Source organism: Lepidochelys kempii, chromosome 6, assembly GCF_965140265.1.
Source record: "Lepidochelys kempii isolate rLepKem1 chromosome 6, rLepKem1.hap2, whole genome shotgun sequence".
Classification (NCBI taxonomy): domain Eukaryota; kingdom Metazoa; phylum Chordata; order Testudines; family Cheloniidae; genus Lepidochelys; species Lepidochelys kempii.
Window position 1 is genome coordinate 38,548,325 of NC_133261.1, and position 25,132 is coordinate 38,573,456.

Consider the following 25,132-nt stretch of genomic DNA (forward strand, 5'->3'; position numbering starts at 1 on the left):
GGATATAGTGTACTTGGACTTTTTCGGAAAGCCTTTGACAAGGTCTCTCACCAAAGGCTCTTAAGCACAGTAAGCAATCCTGGGATAAGACGGAAGGTCCTGTCATGGATCAGTCATTGGTTCCAAGATAGGAAACAAAGGGTAGGAATAATTGGTCAGTTTTCATATGGGAGAGAGGTAAATAGCAGGATCCCCCAAGGCTTTGTGCTAGAACCAGTGCTGTTCAACATATTCATAAATGATCTTAAAAAGAGGTAAACAGTAAGGTGGCTAAGTTTGCAGATGATACAAAATTAGTCAAGATAGTTAAGTCCAAAGCTGACTGCAGAGTGTTACAAAGGGAGCTCACTGTGTGACTGGACAACAAAATGGCAGATGAAATTCAATGTTGATAAATATAAAGTGGAAAACATAATTCCAACTATACATACAAAATCAACTTGTACCACTCAAGAAAGAGATCTAGGAGTCATTGTGGATAGTTCTCTGAAAACATCTGCTCAGTGAGCAGCAGCAGTCAAAAAAGCTAACAATGTTAGGAACCATTAAGAAAGGGATAGATAATAAAGCACAAAATATCGTAATGCCACTGTATAAATCCATGGTATGGCCACACCTTGAATGGAGTTCTGATTGCCCCATCCCTAAAAAGATATATTAGAATTGGAAATACATACAGAGAAGGGCAACAAAAATGAATAGGGGTATGGAACAGCTTCCCTATGAGGAGAGATTAAAAAGACTGGGACTGTTCATCTTAGAAAAGAGATGAATAAAGGGAGAAATGATAAAGGTCTATAAAACCATGACCGATGTGGAGAAAGTGAATAAAGAAGTGTTATTTACTCCTTCCCATAACACAAGAATGAAGGGGGTCACCCAATGAAATGAACAGGCAGCAGATGTAAAAAAAACCCAAAAAACAGCACAACACACAAGAAATTACTCCTGCAAGAGTGCACCGTCAACCTGCGGAACTTGTTGGCAGGGGATGTTGAGAAGGCCAAAAGTATAAGTGGGTTCAAAAAATTGTTAGGTAAGTTCATGGAGGATCTGGTCTGATCTGGTATGGCCATTCTGTTCTTAATGTTTTGCTGTCCTGAGCTTCAGTCCTCTAGAATTGCTGAGCTTGAATGATACTTGCCAATGTAACACTTGTCACTTGCCCTACATTTTCTTTGAAGAATTATTATATTTGCACTTCTAAAAATACAACCCTGACAATTGTCCACTCCTTTTTGCAAAATGCTAATCTGTTTCAGTATGATTCATGTGTGGATTTTACCCTTTGTTAAGGTTCCCGGTGAAAATGAGTTTTTCCAAAGTCCTCAGTGTTGGCCTGATTTTTCTCCCATTGAAATCTGAGTTTTGTTGAGAGCTTTTGAAAATGCCACCCTATACTTTCACTCTTAGCTATTGCTAAGAGAATTTTGAATATCTAGCGCATTGTGTTTTCTAGGCCAGATTCTTGACCGTGGTTAAGGGCCCTTTGCACTGACTGCTAGTGTGGTGCAAAATGACTTTAAAGCAACCCTACTGGAACGCATAAAACCACCATGGCAGGTTTTACACCATTTGCTCCGCCACTCTCCCTGGGAGAGAGGATGTGTTAGCTGCAAGAAGAGATATTCCAGGGTGTGGAGCTGGAGGGCACAGCACTCTGCGGTCAGCAGAGCAGGGTCTAGGAGACCACTGAGGCAGCTTTCTTTATGAAAGGGTCATTTTAGCCTCTGTCAACCTCAGGATTGGGGGAGGCAGGGCAGTGGTGTAGAGCCCTCACCATAGTTACACTGAGCATGAGTTCTGGCCCATTATCTCTCTCTCTCTGGGTTCTTATATCACAGTAATTTTGCTTCTCCTTATTCATACAATGTGTATTCTTTTTTTCCCTGACAAGATTCCTGTCTTTTTCCATTCAAGTAGATTAGATTCATATTTTTAAGTGAATCTGCATCCTTCTGTGATCTACGCACCCTTAAAATGCCTCAAGGGGAGTTTGACAGACACAATACATGTGTGGGACTTAGAGACTATAAGAAATAGCCTGACTGGCTTTTACTTTAAAAACAACAACAGCTTCTCTTACATTATTTTGCTGCATTTTAATTACCACACTCTGTAACACTATATTGTTAAGAAAAGTATCATCCTCCAGGGTGCAGCAGTAGGCATGCCTGGGTGTGGTAGAGTATGGGGGACTTTCCAACAGTTTTTCACCCTTCAGTCCTAGTGGCAAGTTGCAGGGCTCCTAATAAAAATTAGAGAAACCTCAAGGCTTCTTAACCTTCACTTGCAGTAACTTCTATGAAATAGTGAGACAGATAGTGTGGCTTAGTGGAGAGGGCAATGGCCTGGGGTTCAGTTCTTGCCTATACCAGTGGTGTTTTGGGTGGCCTTGGGCAAGTCCTTTCACCACTCTGTGTCTCAGTCTCCCCATCTGTAAAATGGAAATATTGGTACTTTGACTTCCTTTGAGATCTATGGATGAACAAGTGCTTTATAACAGCTAGGTATAGATAGATGCTGATGCCTCTTATGCGTAGTGTGCGGGGAGAGGCGGTGATGCAGAGCTGACTACTCTGGCTTTGCCACCTGGGGATGTCCCTGCACACAACTAGCTCACTGTCCCTTTTGTACAGGGTAGAGCAAAAAAGAAAGAGTAGCATCCAGGATCAGGCCCTGTAATTTTTTGATAGATTTTATTAATATAAACAGAAAGCCAAATTATTTACTGGTGCAAACTGATGTAACAGAATTTGGCTTAGTATTTTTAAAAATATCCTGGCATAACATCAAGTTTTTTAAACACAAATTTCTCAAGCCAAATGCTGTGTTTGTTGGCTTATCTGTTTAAACTGGAGGCACATCACTTCTCATATAATCAACAGTTTAAAGATGGTCCATAAATCATTAATTTTTATGACATATGAGGTTAGGCAGAGTGCATTTTTTCTACTACTATCTGGATTTTCTCAGGACCTAGATAATTTTATCTCATTTACATCAAACATGCAGGTAACTTTAGAATTCTGTGTCTGCATTATTTCTAGGGAGGCATAATACAATTACAAATGACAGTAATTGACATTACATGCTTTAATTAAATTTCCTCCTCTCTGAACCAAAACCTTTTAACCAAGCATTGCAGTGCTATTTCTGTATTTCTTTGTTACATGGGTTAATGTGCTATGTGGCAGATATGGTATTTATCCATTTTCACAAATTAAGCTATCAGTATCATGTTGACTTTAAATTGTTTCCTATATTGATGGCCAAAACCACTTGAAAAAGATTTCCCTCCTCCCTTTGCTAAACTTCCTATTTTAATGAAGCTGAAAATTGTGGGGCTGAAAATCAACCCTTTATGACAGTTTGGGAAGCCTAGGCCCAAAGCATCTCACCAATATGCTGTTCTTTTCTGCAATGATTTCTGCTTAGGGCAAAGGGAAGCACATTTTCTGAATATGAGACTAATAAAATGATTAATTTCTTCTAGATTACAGGAAGTAGAAGTGAAATCCTGTTTGAGGTTGTTTGTGGGAAGCGAAAATGGATTGACAGGAGTGTGTACTTACAAAACTTTGCTCCCCAACCCCAAGCATGTGCTTCAGACCTGAATTCTAAACTTCCTAACTAAACAGACTCCTGCAAATGTTATCCCTCAGAAAACAACCCCACTCTGGTTATTACAAAGCTCCCATTCTTGCCCACTGAATACTACTGTAACTACACCCAGGTACATTAGTTTAATTAGACAGGGTCCTCCTGGAACTATGGTAGGTACAAGCAGTGTTTTAAAGAGGAAATCAGAGGAAAGACCGAGAAAACTTTCGGTATTTCATCTCATTTTTTCCACAGTTAACTGGTGTTATTCAAATGGCAGCACTCTCACCTTCCTGCTCTGAGAGGAAGCGGGTGCTGATGCAGTATGCCAGGTGGATAGCCCTCATTATTGTAGAGGGCTACTCAGCAGAACATCCAGGAGAGAGGCTGGAGCTCAGTGAACAGCCCATCAACCACAATGTTTTTCATTAAGGAACATATGTGAGTTAAGTGCCCCACCTAAAGCTCCCCCATAGCTACACCGTGATTGGTGCAATGCAAGAGCCTTTTGTAGAGTACATTGTATCTTTTCTATGATGGGTCACTTCAGAACCAGGAGCAAGGGTGAGTGGTGGTTTGTAGCACAGATGAATAACTCTGACCACCCCACAGTGTCCATTTATGACTTTGGCAGTGGTAATTCCAATGAAGTTTAAATGGAAACTAGATAGGTAACCACTTTCTGCTGCTCAGGATGGAGCCAGTCATGTGTCATTTCCTCCTTGTGCTCCAAGTGGAAACGGGCGTTCAGGAACTTTTACAGCTCCTTTTTTAATATCTTCATAGCAATTCAGTTTTGACACCAAGTCAAAACTGATTATTATTTCATCTGGTCCTCTACTAAGCCACAATCACTCTAGAGGGGAAGAGGATTATATATTTTCCTTTCCCAGGTGTTTTACTGTCCTGTGGTGTCTCATGCATTTTCACTCCTTGCCCTCCAACTTTCTGTATGTGATTGTTTCCATTTTAGGGCCTGATCCTCCTTCTGTTGGAGTTTTGTCATCTATTTTAGTGGGAGTAGGACCTATAGATGGAGAAGAGGCACAGTGGGTAGGAGTGGAATTTGAACTTCCCTTGTACCATATTACACTTGCATCTCAATTCTGGAAATATATTTTAATTATTTGGAGGCTTATGTTGATTTTCACTCTTCAACCACTTTTAGATTTTTTTATCATTCTGCACCTCTGATTTTTTTCAAAACCAATGCAGGCAAAAATCCAGGTGTTCTACTTCCTGTTGCCATGTCTCCATTCTGCCCTGCCCCATCCTTTTAGGATAACTATGGTTCTATCCCAAATTGTAAGGGGGAAAATACCAGTTATTCATCATTAGAACTGGACTCTGAGATTGCATGAAATTACATGCCTTACAGACGCCATTCGAGTTTTTCATTCGATCATATGACAGGTAAAGATATAGTCAAAGCTGCGTCTTCGCTCTCCAGACAACAACCTGCCAAGCTGCGAAAGGCAGATTTTGTTTGTTTTGCAGATGGTCTGTGAGTCTCATGTGGCATCATATTAAATTATATAGGCAGTCAGTCATTTGTTCTGAAGTGATGCACTGAGCTGAGAGATATATCAGGAGCGTTCTGTTGGAAAACAAGCTCAACAGCTACGAATACAGCTTCACAGAACAGCAACAAAAAGGGGGCCTTGAAATACCTTACAGACAGCTCCTTGTGCAGATAAAATGAGGGTGACTTGGATAGTGTACAATGGGCTGTGGAGCCTTTTGCCCTAAAGGTAAGAGATCCTACACTACTCATCAGTGTTTTTCATGTTTCAATTTCTATGGTGTCTGAGTATTACTTTCTGCACTTACATTTTTGTAAGGGGTGTTAATTTTTGTTTTCTAATATTTTAAAATTGAGGGCAGGTGGTTATTGTCCTGTTGCCTTGGTCAGACTTTGCATTGTGAAGCTCCCACCAGTTAACAGTGGAAGACAACATTGTAGTTTGTTCATTTCAAATGTTATTCTGGGTCTCAAATATTTCTACAATATGAGATATTAACTAGGGTGTGATTCTAGACCCACTGAAGGTCAATGCAAGTGTTACTGTTAACTTCAGTGAGTGCAGGATCAGACTCTTAGTAATATCTGAACCAATGTGAAAATTATATGAAATAAACTTCAGAGTCTGAATTTCTACATAGGGATAAATTGCTTAGTTTATTCAAAAGCATGTTTCAGATGGGTTTGTGTGACAGAGAGTACTTTAGTTTTTCATATTATTTTCACTTCACTAAATATTTCTTAATACGAATAGCTGTAAGTAATTGTTGTTTTCAATCCACAAGCCCTTTTGGTACATAAAGCAGTTTAAATAAGATGCTATTGAAATTAAATCAATATTTATGACTTTAACATCTGCACGTTGAAAATTATGTTTGGAGACCTCTGAATTTGTGTTAATGCTATGGAAAATCCGTTTAAGATTATTTACTCAGATTCTAGCATTCGTCCAATACAAAGTGGCAAAACTTTGAATCTGGACTAGAATTACTATTAGTCTCAATATTCTGGATGTTGAAAAAAGAAGCTAGATATTGAGGAGTGTGAGTGAAGTACACTTAACAGGCAGTATGTTGTAGGTAGCTATTTCTAGTGCTATAGCCCTGCTTGATGGGAGCTAGCAAATGATTGTATGAGCTACTTCTTGTTCAAAGTATCTTGGAAAGAACAACAGCAAAGTATGTGCAGTTCACAATACAGTTTATTCCTATAATGCTGTTGCTGATATTGTGTACCACTTGTTTTCTAATTTAACAACGTGGTAATACTGTACTCCAACAAATAACACCAGTACACCACTTCCCTGGGAAGAGGCAACCGGAGGCTAGAGCAGGTGATTGGGTTTAGAAAGAAATTACTGCAGATTGGGAATGCACAAGAGGATTTATGAAGGGTTCGTGAAGAGCGATTCATAGGGCATGATGAAAATTCCCAGAGCTGAGATGTAGGAGCTAGGATGGTCTTGTGATTATGGCATAGAACGGGGAATCAAGAGGTTTGGGTGCTATTCCTGTATGACTGCTAGCAAGTCACTAGGGATAGATTTTTAAACACCCAGCTTCCCTTCTACAGGTACAGATTATCTACACAGACAGGGAGGCTGAGTCTTGACCCAACTCAAAATGTATCCCTTAATCAATTTGTGCATCACTTTTTCCCATCTGTAAAAAGGGCATAGTAATAATTTCCTACTTCTCTGGGATGTTGAAGCTGGAGGGTAGGGATAGGATACAGAGGGACCTAGACAAATTAGAGGATTGGGCCAAAAGAAATCTGATGAGGTTCAACAAGGACAAGTGCAGAGTCCTGCACTTAGGACGGAAGAATCCAATGCACAGCTACAGTCTAGGGACCAAGTGGCTAGGCAGCAGTTCTGCAGAAAAGGACCTAGGGGTTACAGTGAACAAGAAGCTGGATATGAGTCAACAGTGTGCCCTTGTTGCCAAAAAGGCTAACGGCATTTTGGGCTGTATAAGTAGGAGTATTGCCAGCAGATCAAGGACGTGATCATTCCCCTCTATTCGACATTGGTGAGGCCTCATCTGTAGTACTGTGTCCAATTTTGGGCCCCACACTACAAGAAGGATGTGGAAAAATTGGAAAGAGTCTAGTGGAGAGCAACAAAAATGATTAGGGGACTGGAGCACATGACTTATGAGGAGAGGCTGAGGGAACTGGAATTATTTAGTCTGCAAAAGAGAAGAATGAGGAGGGATTTGATAGCTGCTTTCAACTACCTGAAAGGGGGTTCCAAAGAGGATGGATCTAGAGTGTTCTCAGTGGTACCAGATGACCGAACAAGGAGTAGTGGTCTCAAGTTGCAGTGGTTTAGGTTGGATGTTAGGAAAAACTTTTTCACTAGGAGGGTGGTGAAGCACTGGAATGGATTACCTAGGGAGGTGGTGGAATCTCCTTCCTTAGAGGTTTTCAAAGGCTTGTTCAGGCTTGACAAAGCCCTGGCTGGGATGATTTAGTTGGGGATTGGTCCTGCTTTGAGCAGGGGGTTGGACTAGATGACCTCCTGAGGTCCCTTCCAACCCTGATATTCTATGATTCTGTGATTCTAAATTAATTAACTTCGGTAAAGTGTGTTGAGAGGTTAAAATGGAAAGTGCTGGCTCATTCCCTGTATTAACTGAAGAGTAACTCAGTTTCCCCAGGCTAGGATCCTGGACTCTTGTATTGGTTTCCCAGCCATGCCTCTGAGACCTTACTCTGCCTCCCAGTTTTCTGAGATCATCTTCTTTTTAAATTTTCAGTTTAATTTTCAAAGCAAAGCATAAAAACCTTATTACTGATTGAAAAGAGTAGCAATGGCCCAGAGCAGTGGTTCTCAACTTATTACACAATGTGTTACCTGGGCTGCAGGGCAGCAGTAACCTGGACCCTGACCCCAGACCCGTGCCATGTGAGGGCAGCTGGCTGCCCGCCCTGGACCCCTGCCACGCAGCTGCCCCAGACCCTGCGGGTCTGGCTGGGAGCCCCAGACCCCGTGGAGAGGGCCAGCTACCATGACCCTGGGTCTCTGCCCCTGCAGGGTGGGCCGGCTGCCCTGACCCTTGGTCCCTGACCCTGCCAGGCAGGCTGGCTGGCCTGGACTCCGGGCCCCTGATTGTGCTGCGCCAGGCAGCCGGGAACCTGGCGAACCCTAGCATGCGGGCTGGCCTTGAGCACACAGCTGAGCTGGGTCGCAGCTGTGTGCTAATTGTGCCGCATGTGGCCCGGGGGTTGACAGCCGCTGGCCCAGAGTCTCAGCTGTGGCTAGTACGCATTAGGTATAGCTGTGAAGGAGGGGGACACAAAAGATTTAGCTGCAGCTCCCTGATTTCTGGAGCTGGTTCTATAGCTGGGGCATAGATTAGAGAGCATCTGGGCTATTCTAATCTATGTCATATGACTAGGGCCCTCAAGGGGCTTTCCACTAGCCAGGAATTGCCAGAGCCCTAATGTGCTGCAGCCATGCCCTTCCAATCCCTCAAAAATCCCTCAAATGCTCCTTAGCTTGTGGACAATAAGGGTGGGAGCTATGCTGGATGAGGGCTCATCTGTGCCAGGGAAATTCCCAGCTAATGAGATTCTAGCTTGGTTCTGACATGCTGCTTTCTCTTATGAGTTTTTACAAACTTTGGATTTCTTCACAAAGTGTACCAAAAAGGCAGCTGAAAATGAGGCATTCTTGGCCTTGTCAGGTGTATAAAACAGTCAAGTCCTTAGTGGAGGTATTTCTGTGTCATCATCTTTTAACACATGCCCCAACTTTTTTTTACATTTTAAGTTACATATTTTCTATACACTACTCTTAACAACATCTTGCAGTAATGCAGCACCATTCATTAGAGGAACTGAATTCTCTAACTATACACACATTAACTGAGCCTCATGACACCACTGTGCCAAAGGTAAGTAGTGTTATGCCTCTCCTGTGGAAGAGTAAAGTTGTCCAATGCTGCAAAGAAGAATAGAGCCCAAGAACTGACTCCCTGTACACTGCTCTAACCACTAGGCAGCGTGGCCTCTCAACAATGAAGCTACAGTTATAAATGCTTATAATCTGCCTTTGGTTCATCAACATACAGGCTTCCAATGGCTTTCCTATCTAAAAGGTCGCTGTCAAGGTTTCTGGGCCTTAAAATGAACATACTTTGATAGACACTACATGTTATCTCTCTCACATTAAAACATGTAGACATGTACTTTTCTTGAAGCAGTAAATTACAAAACAGAATCCTGAAGTCTAGTTGATTCAGAAACTGTCAATAGGTTATAGAACCTGCTGGCTGTAAGAAAATAAAAAATCAAATTGGGAATTCCTTAAGCACTTATGCTATGTAAATAACAATAAGTGGCAGTGAGGTGGAAGAAAAGTCACCAGTTGCCTGAACTAAGAATCTTGAAACAAGAACTAACTTGTTAGGCAGGATCGCATATTGAATTACCCTGAGAAGGATGAGGAGGGAGAGACCAATACATACATTCTTCCCATCAGCGCACGGCAGTTAATTCAGTATCTTAAAACATAGTGGCTTGTCTGAGATCATGATTCCCAAACTGTAGGTCCTGACTCTCCAGAGAATTGTAGAGAGCAGGCAGGTCACAGGAGATTACACAAAAATATTACATTTTACAAAAATTAAATGCATGTAAAGTGATTTTTAAAACTGGATGCACAACGTAAGTCCACTAATGGTGTGCCCATTTAAGGTGATCATATTGCTGAAACATGAGACCCCAGTTAGATGTTCAACTAGATGAAGGACAAGTGAAGGATATGAGCATGTGCAGCAGGCTACTAATAATAAATCACACCTGTCTGCTGTATTCTTCTCTGTTCTAATCTCTCCAGGTCACATTGATCCTGTCTTCCTTTGTGTTTGAGACTCTTCCGGTTTGGTATCATCCACATGTTTTATCATGGTTAACTTTACACCAAAGAAATCTTATTCATAGGGCATGTTGAATGACAAAGGAGAAGGACTTGAAGACCCTCATGGCAGAAAAGTTTGTTTGTTTTGTTCCTCTTGGTTGTAAAAATATCTGGAAGTTCTACATAACTCCTGGTCTTCTGTGAAGAAGACATTTCTTGAAGACGAACAGATGTTTGTCCATTATGATAGAAGCAGCTCCAGGAGCTGCAATTTCAGAACTGCAGTCCTGTTTTGTGCGTACACTACATATTTGTCCTGGAAAAGGAACTTTAGTTCCCTTGTGAATATAACATATGTGCAATCGTTTCCCTAAATCCACTTGAAAAAAAATGCGAGGCAGATCGTGGGAATGCAGTGGGGCTAGCATTACCTTTTCTCCCTCAGAAAATAAGGCTGGTGGCCACAAGGAGAAATGAGCAAGAGATTCAGCAAACCATTGTCCCGCTACTAGTAGAACAAATGTGTGCCCTTGCATTCCTGAGAACTATTTTTGCGATTTCTCTGAGGAATAGACAGAACTTTTTGAACTGGAAAAGACTTCTCGGAACAAATCTTTGGTTTTGTCTTTTCTGCATGAACGCTTCTTGTTGATGTTGGATAAGTTGCTTGGTAATTCACAGAACATTAGGGGAAAATCAATCCCATAAAATACCCCCCACCCCAACTTAACTCAATTTTTGGAAACCAAATAGTGTAATGAACTGGCTGCCTTCTGTTGGCTGGGAATCAGGACTGCTCCTGTCTTTGTTTATGACTCTATACTGCAGGCGGCTACCTGAGATTTTCTTTCAGCTCAAGTGGTAGAAGCCTGTGCTTTTGGGGCGAGGATCTGAGTTCTATCGTTGCTGTCACCATGAAGTTCTGAGTGGATTTGGCATGCAGCATAGTGAGAACTATAAGTCCGACTTGGCAATAAGTTTGTCACCATGATGATATTAATTTTTTGTGCAGTGGTATCACTTGCAGACCAAATAATAACTTACCGCTGTCCCCTGCCACTGCTGAATTGCATAAGAGCCAACAAGGCGTTAAAAATTGAGGCTATTTCCAGGAGCTTCCATCTAGACCAGACACTTTATTAGTCATGGTATGTTTTGGAGAAGTCATAAAATTTCTGATTGGTACTATTTGTCCTTCTGGGGTGGGGGGAATTAAAAAAGTAATTTTGGATTCTTATCTACCTGTCTTCCCTACCCCACCTCATGGTTTTTTCAAGCATATTGAAAACCCGTACATGAGATGACATGTTTTAATAGCTGTGTTGAGAGAATCCAAAGGAATGAATGGAATCATTGGCACCTACATTAGATTGACACTGGACCATTTCTTACCTGTTATAAATCACAGGGGAATGCTGAGAAGGGTCCTTTATCCCAAACAGGAATTTGGAAGCATACAAAGTTTAGTGGGGCTGAGTGTCTTGGGGTTAAGGAGCAGTACAAGTGGTTTTGTAAGGAGTCCTTTGATCTTTCATAAATTCTCTTATTCATGATGTGTAATCTGTGTTTTTTCTATTTATTGCATGGGGGAAGTCAGATACCAGCAAAAAAAGTATCTAAGTACCACTGAATAGCTTTAGACATCTAAGAAAAGTTCGATTAATTTGTACTATATACAAGAGAATTAAATTGTAGGATTCCCTCCCCCACCACCCACACATCTTTTCTGCTAGGTTTTGTTTAATGGAGAAATTAAACATCCAAAAAAAATGGACCCTTTTAGAGAGAGTGGTTATTAATGCAGGAACATTAAAGTGAGACACGTTGTTGTAGCCCAGTTTGCATATTTACTTTTACAAATGGTTGGCTTGGAGTCAGCAGTTAATGGAATGAGAATGATATTCCTGGGCAGATCATTTCCTGAAAAATATTTTCAACTGCAAATATATCTCTGCTTTTCTTCCCTCATTTGTTATGTCTTTGAGAATGAATGGGGAGTAACATTTACAACTTAAGGTTTATGTTCTGAAAACACTTTTGACAATGATCCCCATATAAAAAGGCCCTATGTGTATGTTTCTGCTGTTTTGTGCTGTGAATATCAAATTTCTGGTGGATGCCATGTCATACTCCGCTAACTTGTAGACATCTACATATTCGCTTTCATTGTACACATACTGTCTTTTGTGTGGGTTTCTTTTGTCTCCAAATTAAGGTTGAGCTGCCAAAATATATATCAAGTGAATTATCCATGCAAGAAATTTAGGTGCTAACATTTTAGATTGTTCTTTTCTTTTCCCTGTGTGGGTTGATAACGGGTCCCTGTACTGATAGGATGTAATGTTTTGAATGATCGACAAACAAGTTATACCAGTTTGCTTGAACAAATGGTATCATTTGTAAATATTCATTTTGGCACTTTGAAAATATGCCATCTCTCTCTCTTCTACCCCACTAGTGAGTCTAGATCTTCTCTCACACCAGTGTAAGTCCGGGGTAGCTCTTCAGTAGAATTACATCAGAGTAAAACTAGAATATGTGAGAGGAAAATTAGGCCTCTGTCGGGCTAGGCCCTCACCTGATGTAAATCGGTGTACTCTCATGGTGTACTCTTCAGTGGATCTATGTTGATTTACACCAGATGAGGATCAGACCCAGACTGTTTATCACTTGTTAGTTTTCAACAAAAAACATTAAAACTGCATTCTTAGTGCCTGATCCAGCAAAGACTTTGAAGTCAATGGAATGGCTCAGATGAGCAAAGCTGTTCCCATTCACAGGTGTTTACAGGATTGAACCCCTAGGGCCATAGATGCTCCACAGAAAACCTGCACATCAGCAGGGAGAATGTGAGGGCAAAGTGAGCCATCTAATTTTGGCTGCTGTAGCTCACGAAAGCTTATGCTCTAATAAATTGGTTAGTCTCTAAGGTGCCACAAGTCCTCCTTTTCTTCTTCCTGCAAACTTTGGGGATTTTCCGGGGGTGGTTTTCTCACCCTTCTCTCCCTTTGTTAATTTAAGAGTGGAGAAGGTTTTTAAAAGAGAAACTATGAGAAAGTGGGGGAAAACCAATGTTTTTACTTTTACTGTTTTCCAACTGGAAAAAAAAATCAGAAAACAGTGAGAAAATAGGATTCCCTCCCATTTTCTCCTACTTTCTTACTTTTTTCCCAACAAAAAAAGAGAGGAAAAGGGGATAAGGAGGAAACTCTAAAAATGGAAAACAAAATGTTTTTTATTTCCAAAAACCAAAGCAAAATGACATTTTCAGTGGAAATGAAACTAACATTTTCATTTTGATTTATTTAGATCTTTCCCATGGAAAGCTGAAATGACTTGACTGCTTTTCTGGCCATCTCTAGTTTAAGGAAGGAGCTTAGGGCACAGGGTGTATATTTGGTACATACGTGTTTGGTATGTGGGTGTGTATGCAGCCCCGAGTCTGGCAGTGGCAACTGTGCAGCTAACTGTTTTTGAATTAGTCCTACAACAAGCAAGAATAATTTGAGATAGGCATGCTGCATATGAGGCCCGTGACCATCCTGAGTATGAAAGAACTCTGACAGTGTTGCCAACTCCCACGATTACTACTGGGGTATTTTTTTGTAAAGCTCCAGATCCTGGAATCATGTAAAGGCAGCCGAATCTCAGCTTTCGTCAAGGAAATAAAAGTATATTTCTAGCCCTCATAATTACAGAGGGAAGCTTGAAAATGTGAACACTAAAAGCTCAAATCCTAGGAAAGGAAATAAAAAGAACCCCAAATTTATTTATCTAAAAAAACAAAAACAAGAAAACCCCACCCTCATGACTGTTTGGGACCTGACCTATGATTTTGAACACTTGAGATTGGCAATGTTGTACTAACCCTTCCAACATTAGCTCTTCAAACATTAGAGTCCAAACCTACTCCCAGCAAAGTCAGTGGCACGCTCCCAGAACCCAGCCTTTGTTCTTGTGACACTTGATTTAATTTTGTAAGTGCAGAATCAGTAACACTGTGGAAAGAAAGAGCTGCAGCATACAGAGGAGAACACTTTTAATGCTACCTTATGGCATATTTTTTGTGTGATTCTTTTGTAGCATGTATTGTATATCAAACCACAGAGAGCATATCAGATGACATCGCATTTCTGAGCTCAGTTATATTATATTGTAAGAGAAGTTTTACTTCAAGTCTGAATGCCATAAAACCCTTCATACTAAACAGAACAGTGTAATGCTTTCGACAGAGAAAATAAATACATAAAACTCCAAATGAAACTGTCTAATAAATGTTGTGTGGAGCAACAGGGTGCATGTATTAGAGGAATTAAGCCAATTTAAACTGTGCGGGGAGTATTCAACTTTCATATGTGCTCATCAGCTTCCACTGATTTCAATAGCAGTTGGATACATGCATCAAAAGGTAAAATTTGGCTCATAGCACTCACGTGGATTTGTTAACATAGGTTTATGACCTTCTAATGCTAGATTTTCTAAACTGTTAAGAACTCTATCCAGCTGTAAATAGCTGCTATGGCTGCTGTTGATATACGCCCTTGGGCTCCACAGCTCTGGGGCCAAAATCATGGTGGGCATAATTGGAGGCAACTGATTGACCACTGATACCTGTAGAGCAATGGCTACTTACTCTAGCAATGAATTTGGCAGATGGGGGATAATCGTAAGTCTGAGGAGGAAACTATCCCTTCCTCAGCAGGAGTTTTAACTGGGAATTGCAACTGTCAGTATGAGAAGAGATTTCTCTGGGCCAAGTGTAACTCCCCTGACTTCAGTGATCTCACAGCAGGGGTAAATTCAACCCTGACCTCCACCCAGCACAATAACCATATAAGCAACTTTGTGAATAGAGAGACTGAATCTCCTCCTAGTTACACAAACATAAAACTGGCATAAATCCATTGCAGTCAGTAGAGTTACTCCTGATTTTACATTAATGTAACTGAGAGGAGAATTAGCCCATGATTGCCTAGATCCTTGGCTGCAGTTGGGCAGCAATCACCACAGAGGAGACAGCGTTGTAGATGTACATTTTGCACTCATGCCCTAATTCTGATCTAATTGGATCAGATCTGATCTGATCTCAGCCAGTCTCCAATGTAAAATAGCAGAGCCTGGTGGATGTTCTACTTTAGCCCAACTGTCAAAGATCCCTATGGGCCATTCTGGCAGCTGGGGATTGCTGCAGCGCAGGGTGCCTTAGCTATGTCCTCTTTTCTTCAGCCAGGCCTGCTTTGCCATGGGACTGGGTGGAGTGGGTGCAGAAATTTTCCAGTAGTCAGATCCAGTGGCTTTAGAGCAGTGTTGCACCACTAGGGTGGCATAACTCCACTGTTTTGTGTCAGAGAATCAGGTCTGTGTATTTAAGAATGTAATAAAAATCTTTATACTTTAAAAAACCCAAAAACCTCACTGTTCATAAGCAGCATCTCATTTCTAAACCCCAATGTCTCCTCTGGTTTAATTTCTTCCTCACAATACTACAGGACATTGGGCTATTTTATGTCTTGTTCATTTGTGAAATGTCACTGTTAAATCACGAAAGTTCCCTCAAACCTGTGTACCTCTGTTTTTATTAAAGTACTAGAGCTATTTTAGTGATTCTTTATATAAATTCATTAAAACACATAAATTAATAAAATACGATTTTAAAATGGACTACTCTGCTGAAACGTTATGTAGTATGCAAAGCTATAACCTAAATTGAATTCTTGTGTTGAGCTATAAACTTCTAAACATATAGTAGTGGTCTATGACGGAAATTCTTAGAAATCCCATTGCTATATTATGCAATACATTTCGCTCTCAGCACACACAACCTGACATGATATATACTTTTTTGAATGGTCATTTCAATATTATATATTTGTGTGTGTGCGCGCACACAAAATAAGGAGTAACTTAATTGTCGTTCCGACAAAGTGGGTATTCACCCACGAAAGCTTATGCTCCAATATGTCTGTTAGTCTATAAGGTGCCACAGGATTCTTTGCTGCTTTTTCAGATCCAGAGTAACATGGCTACCCCTCTGATACTTCATTGTCATTGGAATTACACTTGTGTATAACCAATACACGTGAGAGAAGAGTCACATTTCATGAGCGGGTATACACTATAGCCTCAAGATTGCAGACTTACAACATATCTGAGTAATTTTAGCATGTGAATAGTGTCATTGAGTTCAATGGGATTACTCACTTTCATATGCAGGATCAGTGCCTATCAGTGAAATCCTGTCTTCATTGAAGTTAATTACCAAAACATACAGATTTTATTCATAATTAAATTGGTTAGACATATGACTAAAATTAGCTGGGTTTTTTGTTTGTTTGAGTGGGGGTTGCTCTTACCTTCCTGAGACTTTGATACCATATTGCAGTGCAACACTGGACATATAGATGTTAAAAAGTCTGCCTCATATGGCACTAGGGTACCCAATCTCCTGGATGAGGAATCAGCCAGTTTTGCCAATGGCTCTTGATGGGGAGAGGACTGCTTGACTGTTTCCCTGTCTGTCCCCTGCTAGGAAGAAAAACTAGCTGTTTCCTCTCGTATGTCCTGCCCAAGTAGGGCTGGTTGGTTGGTCTGACCCTGCTAGTCAACCAGCTCCTCTGGAGGGTGCAGCCAGGGATTAGAGGAGCCAGCTGGCTGTAGCAGATTTTATTCACTATACTCCCTTATCAAAATGTATGTGAATAAAGTTTTCTACCTAGAAACCTGTGTGCTGAAATCCTTCATGGGCATAAAGATTTCAGTACATAGAAGTCTCTGTGTGGAAGTCTTTTATTCACTGAAGTTTTTATGCCCATAAAGACCTTAGAACGTAAAAATCAAATGGAATAATAAAACCAATAGTGATTGTCTCTAGGGGGACATGAGCAGTTAAAAAAACAATTCCCTTTATGTGTAAACAATTACTGAGATTGTGCATGCTGTGTCAAAATCAGCCTCGGTGCAATTCCTCTAAATTCACTGGAGTCACATGACAAATTAGATTGGTCCATTGCTCTCAGCCTTCAGTTTCAGACAATATCCAATAATCCAAGGAACTATTATTGTCAGCATTATCTTACTGTTAAAATAGCCACTCAGAGCCACTCTATATTTGTGTAAAATATAACACACACACACAAGCAGGGTAAGAGTATGGAGTAAAGTTACTATTTTAATATTAAAGATGTTTGTTTCTTCTGAGTTGCTTTTGTGTGCTTTAGAGTAACAAGCATTGCAACAGTCGTCATTGCTATGGCCTTAATAGTATCATCCTGTGCATATAGAACCATTCCTCCAAAGGGCCCCAAAACATTGCCAGATGATAGAGCAATAATAATACTTGCACTTTGTAAATGTTTTCAAATCCATGCTCACAATCTCCCTGTGAAGTCAGTAGGTAAGTATTATTAGCCCCATTGTACCCAGGAAGTTGAGGCAGAGAGGTGAAATTATTTGCCCAAGGCCACAGACCCAGTGCAGGGCTGGGAGTAGAATTCAGGACCTCTAGACTGTGAGTGAACCTGATCCTGCAAACTCTTCTTGGTAGTCACACTGACCTCAGTGTAATTACTCATGTCAGAACTACTCATATGAGTAAGGTTTTGTTGGATTGTGCCTCTGATTTTTGTTGCCCCGAGGCTTAGGCAATGGGTTCATGTTCTTACAAATAAATGAATATAATTAAAGTAGCTGTTAACAGGGGAGAAATAATAAGTAAAAGTGGACTGAAATTTGACCACGCTTTCTTTTTCATTTTCTAGTGTCTGAACTACAGGAAGAAGGAATAAATGCCATTAATTTACCTCTCAGTCCAATTCCATTTGAACTAGACCCTGAGGACATGATGCTGGGTAATTCACAAAAATTTTACATCTTAACATAAGCACCTGATGTAAACTATAATGTTATAAATGTATAATTTTTGTAATATCTTTTTTTTTTTAAACTCATAGAGGAAAATGAAGTCCGAACAATGATTGATCCAAATTCAAGAAGTGACCCCAAATTACAAGAGCTAATAAAGGTAATGGAAAGCATGCACACGCTTTCAGATTTCACTGTAAAAAGAAAGCTAAACTACTTTTTCCTTTTACCTGACTTCTTTCATCTGAACACTTCAAAATACTGTACGAGCAATTAACAGCGCACATGTGATATTCTGGGGTTCAATCCAGACCAGTGAGGGCTTGTATCACCTCCTGCCCTGTATCTCTGGGTGCTTAAATGCTTTGCTGCTGTAGCTTACAGCCCTGACACCCACAGCCGGTAGACAAATGCAGGAGACCAAGCAGGCAGTTCTGGGGAAATTTGGGACTGGGAGTGTGTTGGAGCCACCCTGCAAGTAGTAACCGAGGTTGTTAGAAGCCAGGGTGGGACTGCTTTGTTGTAGGCAGGTTGCTGAGGTCAAAGCACTAAACCAGGACTTCACAGTACACAGACACTCAGGGAAGTGGAGCCCACTTGTCTGCTGGCTGTTGGTGTCTGTGCTGTGAGCCACAGCAACACAGCATTTAAGGCACCCAGAGTTACAGGGGAGGTGGTGACACAAGTTCCTGCTGGTTTGGGTTGAAACTCAAAATGTGACAGCACATGTTCTAACTAAGTAGGTAAAGTATCAATTTTTAGATGAGGTACAAAGTAGTTAAGTGATTTACCCAACAGTACAAAGCTAGTGACAGAGTCTAGGATAGAACCCAGGAGTCCTGAATCCCAATCCCCCTCTAATCATAAGACTACTGTGATTTCCTCTGTAGCTCCTTTCTCTATCTTATACCAGGAGCATCAGTAGGTAGCTTCTTTAGAGGCTGACTTCAGTAACTTTGTCCTCTCACTAAGGGCCTGGTACAAAACCCATTGAAATCAATGAAAAGGCATTGGCCTAAAAGGGTTTGCATCAGTCCCATATCCAGAGCTGTATGCTACCCTGATCCTTCCTTCCAAGACAGGTTAGATCGATATCTCCTCTGTGTCATGCACTCAGTCACCATTGGTGTAACCAGCAAAAATTTCTTATCCCCTTCTATGCCTGAGTCTGTCCCATTTGTTCCTTTTGGAATGCCACACCACTTGCCATTTTAGCACTGGTGCTCTCTTTGCTGAGTGTTTGCTATCGTTGTATAAAACGACATATGTTTTACGTTGTAAATACACAGTGCATAACCCTGACAAATTTTGTGTTCCTCCTATAGGTATTAATTGACTGGATTAATGATGTACTGGTAGGAGAACGGATCATTGTGAAAGACCTTGCTGAAGACATGTATGATGGACAAGTATTACAGAAATTATTTGGTAAGAAACTATATATGTATATATATGCATTCTGTTGGAGCACTTTCAGTAAGTGGGCCACTCATTCCTAGTTAGAAGAGGCTTGGTATCATTTTACATTTGTTGCACTAAAATGATATAAAAATAGCGCAGTGTTCTAAGACCCTTGAACAATAGGCTGTATCCTGTAGTATAAAGGAAGCAGTTTTATCAACTACATTGTACTATGTGTTACGCTGTCGTTGATAAAAAGATTATAATGCATACCAGGGGTGCTGGAGGCAGGGTTCTAGTCGTGGCAGTAAATCTCTCTCCAATTAAATGTATTTTCTGCATGTGTGCTGTAGAAACTCAGCTATGTGACAAGTGGAAACCAAGTCTGAAAGCGAGGGGATTTCCATTACAATGGTGGATGTTTTTAATCTGTGCTGGTTCCATAGTTTAGTTTATTCAAATCTCAAAGTCCCTCTGGAAAGTTGAAGTTTCTGTCTGATTTGAGGTCTGATTTAATGTTAGCGAGGTAATGATACCCAGTGGGCTGCAAACAGCTTCAACTGAAAAAGAGAGAAAGAAAAGACTATGAAAGCAGAGCTGGCATGTAACTTAACTGTTGGCTTGGAAGCCACTTTCTTGGTGATTACAGTAAAATCCAGTATCTGAAACTAATCTTGAAACATTCTATGAGCAGTTCTAGTAATGGTCATGCAGATCAGGTCCATAAAGAGATTGTGCCTCTATGAATGATTAAGAAATTGAACACATTGTGATTCAATTAATATAGCTCTGTTCCTGTATTGGATTCATGTGGGCAGAGCCCCACTGACTTCTGTGCAACCCAAAAACATACAACAGACATAATCTAATTAATTTGCTGTAGATATTAATATTTCACTTACTTGGGCCTGATCCAGAGCCTGTTGAAGTCGATAGCAATCCTTCCACCAACTTAACAGGCTTTGGATCAGACCTGAAGATTTAAGGCCCGGATTTCCTGCTGCTCATGCAAGAGGCCCTTTGACTTCATTTGGATCCTTGCAGGAGTGGGCTGTTAGGCTCCATTTCTTCTCCCATTGCAAGATTTGCCACTGACGCAAGATAAACTCACAAGCTGACTATTTCTTTTGTGAAATTAAACTGATGGATGATTAACTGTTTTATTTGTGGTGGTGGTGGTATCAGGGAGGTTTTATTGCTAAATTATCCTTACGTGTTAATCAGTGGTTGGGAGGAGCCTGGCAGTTTAACAAAAAGTTATCAAGCATTGTCTTTGCTAATAATGATAATGGAGCCTGATTCTGGTCTCACTGACACCTGTGCAATTCCACTGACATCAGTACAGTTATTCCTGAATTAGGACAGTTGCGCCCATTGGATTTGTTCCCTTTGCTTACTATCAATATTGAAAGCACCTTCAATAAGTTTGTTTTGAAATTACGTCTCCATTGATAATATAATGTGAGCATTTAGGATGAAACATTCAGAGCAATGACTGGGAGTCAGAAGCTCCTGGGTTATAATTTTTGCTCTCGGGCAAGCCACTTATCTTCTCTGTACTTAATTCCACTGTATTAGTTTCTAAAACTGTAAAATGTGGATACTTATACTTGCCTACTTCACAGGACTGTTGTGAGAATTAATCAATTAATGTTGATAAAGCAATTTGCAAATGAAAAGAACTACTGCATAGGAGTGATAAATATTATTAATAGCAATATTTATCTTTTTTTAAATAACAAATGCTTCTGACAAATTTCTGCTAGTAAAAATTTTGCATTCAGATATTCCAGGATTGGAAATTATATTTATGGACGGAAATCATACAGTCATCTAAGACCTTATGCACATCCAAATTATTAGATAATTTCACAAAATTATGGATGAAAGAACACTATTTAAATTAACCAATACATTTTGTTAAAATTGGGTTGATAAAATATCTTTAATCATCACTACACTTGCTTTTTTCACTTTTTTGCTCTACCTTGAAAATATGTTTGTGCCATTTTCTCATTTCACAGACCTACTGTGAATTAAATTAATTAAAGTCCTTGTCTATATACACAACTAGCAATAGTTTCCAAAACTAGTTTTAAAAATTGATTTACTTAAACCGCTGCAAATCCCTTTATGGACTCACTTCCATTGGTTCACACCTGGCCTTTATTCATGTTGCTTAAGGCAGTAATTCACTGAGAGAGAAGCTGTTGGTCTGGAGTGGACGAATCAAACCTTTTAAAGCATGATATTTGTCTCTATCAGGCTTGTTGCTCTGTAGCTCAATTCACTTCTGTGCAGAAGATCCCTGGTGGTAGAGCTGTGGAGGCAGCGTCAGCATGTTAGACCCCTTAGATGTGCTCTAGAAGGAGTTGCATCTAACCCTTCACTACTTTAGACTAAAAGGTTAGGGGTAATAAGGGAAAAATGTGGGTGATATTGTTAGGATTGCAAAATGAGACTGGAAATCCCTTTAAGGGAAAAAGAGCATTCTTCGCTGAGCAGGCTGAGAAATCAAGGGTTAATTTTAAAACTATGATGCCTGATATCTTCCAAAAATCCATTGTAACAGAATGTCTTCACATATATTACTCATGGTACCTAGGGTTAAGGAGTTGACTGGCTGGTTGTTGTTTTTTTTTTTTCCTTCCATTATCACTTCAGAGAAACTTGAGAGTGAAAAACTGAATGTTGCTGAAGTCACACAGTCTGAAATTGCTCAGAAGCAGAAGTTACAGACAGTTCTTGAGAAGATCAATGAAACCCTCAAACTTCCTCCAAGGAGTATCAAGTGGACTGTTGACTGTGAGTTGCATGTTTCACAATGGAATGCTCGTTTGTTGATAGTATAGATACTATAGTTCCCAGGTGCAATTCATGAACATAGAATAGTAATTCCACCAATTCCTGCCCTTCCTGGTAGTAGCTGCACAGTAAGGGGAGGGTGAGAGTGAATGCAGCAACTTCTCTCTTCATTCTCAGCTGATGCTCAACCTTTCAGGACCAGATTTTCAAAACATGACATCTGTGCACTGAAATGTGCCTGCATACATGTTTGCAGCTGCATTTACCATATGTATGTGTGCAAAGGTGTTACAGCATGCATAACTGTAGTATTTAGGCACTCAGATATCCTTTTGCATGTTATGTGCATGTAATGTGCTTGCTAGATTGAATCAAAGCCAACTGAATATCTTTAGGGTGGAAATTTGGCTCTACTGAAGTCAATTGCAAAACTTCTGTTGATGTTAGTGGGGTTAGGATTTCCCTAGCCTTTAATGTATTAAAAAAAAGAGCGATATTAACAGCTAGCAATGCAGGAGGGGGCCCACAGTGGTCATAATTTTGCCCACCCTGGGACCCTTTAAAGGGGCCTTTATTTCAGAAGGTGGGTGCTCAGCTCTTTTTGAAAACCAGGCCCCTTTAAGGTGTCTCAAGGTGGGCACCCAGAATCACAAGGTCATTCTTAAAAATCTTGGCCAGTAGGTTTATAGCACTATTTTTCTTCCCCACCCTGAGCCACGTTCCCTTTCATCCCCAGAGTCCCATTGTCAGCATAAATCTATGGAGGGAAGAGGTAGGTGTGAGGAGCCAGGGTGAACATTAAGCATAGCTGCCTCTCCCTCTCATCCTATCATACTTTTTGCCCTAAAGTTTTCTTCCATTCCCTCCTGGCTCCTATACTGCAGGAGGTAAGGGGTGGGGGAAGGGCAGCCCTGTGATTGACTTGTCTTTGTTTTAATGTGTTACCTGTGTTTGTGAGTTTTAGTGCTAAAGTAGGAGATTGACAGCAGTGGCTCAGGCCAATTGTAGTACGAGTAGGTGCAGGTCAGTCTTCCTTATCCAGCTTTGCCAAAGCACCTCATTCCTGACCTGTAGTATCCCCAGCAAAGTTTGCCAACTGTGCCAAATCATGTGATGTTTTTTCAGAGAAATCTCTGGCACATGTTTGTGACTTAGATTAGAAATGACGGAGGAGAACATTTCGTTGACTCTCTTACCATTTTACTTGTGTAATAAACTGACCAATAACTACTAAGTTGTGTATGGAAAATAGGCAGCATTGTTTTGTAGCTGTCAACCATCATTTTAGAGTGTTGCCCTAAGGAAGCCTAAAAATGCAGTGCAAATCTGGACACAAGCAAAAATAATAAGAAAGAAAGTATTAAAGTTAGAAATAGATTCCCCTTTGATGTCAGTGGGTTGATACTTGATTACAGCTTACCTACAGTAAGTCCTTGGATATCTTGTAATTCTTGCTAGTGTTAACTACCCATATGAAACCTGCTGAGAAAAAGCTAAAATAACAAGAAGCACTATAACAAGTTCATGAGGAATGTTTGAGTCACTGAGTTTAGTAAGTTATTGCTCAAGGCTTCAGCCAAAATAGGCTCATTTATCATCCTGCAGACATTGTGACACTTAAAAATGAATAAAGTGCATGTTATGAATACAAAAATATCTAATCCATATTGAAATAAAGAGGATAAAGGACCAACATAGATGGCTGTTTAAGCAGCCGTACATAAAATCTGGCTTTTGGATCAGGTTTAGATTTCCACCTTCCCAGGCCAATGGCATCCAGACATATTGCAAAAGCTAATTTTTTATTATTTTTTTTTTGCACTTTATTTCTACTACCAGCTGATTTATGGAAAGCAGGAAGGCAGTTGAAGAAAAGGTACCCTGATAGCAGCCTCCAGTGAGTCCAGATGCCAAGGGAAAAAGTATCCCATATTCCTTGGTGTTCCTGCAAGCAAAAATAAATATTTGCCTTAGTTACTTTTCCTTATGTAACTTGTGTTTTTAATATCTATTTCAGCTGTTCATGCAAAAAGTCTTGTAGCAATACTTCGTCTTTTGGTTGCGTTGTCGCAATATTTTCGGGCACCAATCAGACTCCCAGACCATGTGTCCATTCAGGTTGTTGTTGTCCAGGTAAGAAAAACATAGCTCCTGGAAATTATTTTGAAATTGATTGGTGAGTTTGTTGAAGAATGAATCTAATACACGTATATGCAAGTGCATGTGTGTGTGCACACATGTATTTTGCTGGCTGACAATGCTTCAAGCAAAAGGCAAAAGAACGAGTGTTTTCCCAGATTGAGCCATGCCTCAGAATATCTTATTTTGATTGCAAAGTGGCCAGACTATGACATTAAGATGTATTAAATATTATTGTTGGAATGTATCTGTCTATTTATCACGCAGTATGATCTCTAGAGTTAATATTTATCTCATTTCTGACGGTCTTCTCACTGCCCCTTCCTAGTGCAGATATTTAAATCAGCCCTTGCACTGAGTGATGAATTGTCACCATTTATTAAATCCAAATCCATGTTAGGTGAATAAATATTCTTTTTCAGCTTTATATACACTAATCTAGTCTGATTACAAGTTTTGGCTCTTTCATAAAGAGACCATCAATTGGATTTTTCTGTGCCAATCACACTCCATATTAGAGCCCCATCTGCCTAAACTTTCCAGGTTTTTCTGTTTATTTTTTTCCTACTAAACTCAATTCTATTTGTGCTTGCTATATTTTGTTCTGCTTCTTGCCATTTAATCTGCTTTCCCTTGTCTACAAATCAGTTTTGCCTTTATTTTTCACAGCTTAGTAGCCTTTACCTTTTTTGTTTATGTTGTTTTCCTGGGGCTCTTTTGCAGTATCTCTTTGCAAGGAGGCATTATTTAGGCTCTCTTCAAATATGCATGACTTGAAGATCTATTAGGCAAATCTAAAAAATTAACAGCTCTTATTTCCACCATTCACATGTCAGAAAAGTTTTTGAATTTGGTAATTTACTAGTAAAGAAAGCTCAAGGGGAGCTTCTGGCAGATATATCGCTGAAGGCTGAAATCCTGCTCGTTGGCTTTAAAAT

The 25,132-nt window shown here is 40.2% G+C and overlaps 1 protein-coding gene across 4 annotated transcripts in view; it reads left to right on the forward strand.

The window, feature by feature from the left end:
- PARVA (parvin alpha) overlaps positions 1-25,132 on the forward strand; it is an 83,787-nt gene that overhangs the window by 38,973 nt on the left and 19,682 nt on the right. For 3 of the 4 annotated variants that reach the window (XM_073347629.1, XM_073347625.1, XM_073347627.1), the window contains 5 exons: positions 17,747-17,836; positions 17,939-18,009; positions 19,175-19,277; positions 21,915-22,055; positions 24,073-24,188. In XM_073347629.1, coding sequence (XP_073203730.1) covers positions 17,747-17,836; positions 17,939-18,009; positions 19,175-19,277; positions 21,915-22,055; positions 24,073-24,188 — 521 coding nt within the window. Of the gene's footprint in view, positions 1-5,223; positions 5,355-17,746; positions 17,837-17,938; positions 18,010-19,174; positions 19,278-21,914; positions 22,056-24,072; positions 24,189-25,132 lie in introns of those variants that run through there. The other variant, XM_073347628.1, reaches the window with a different exon arrangement.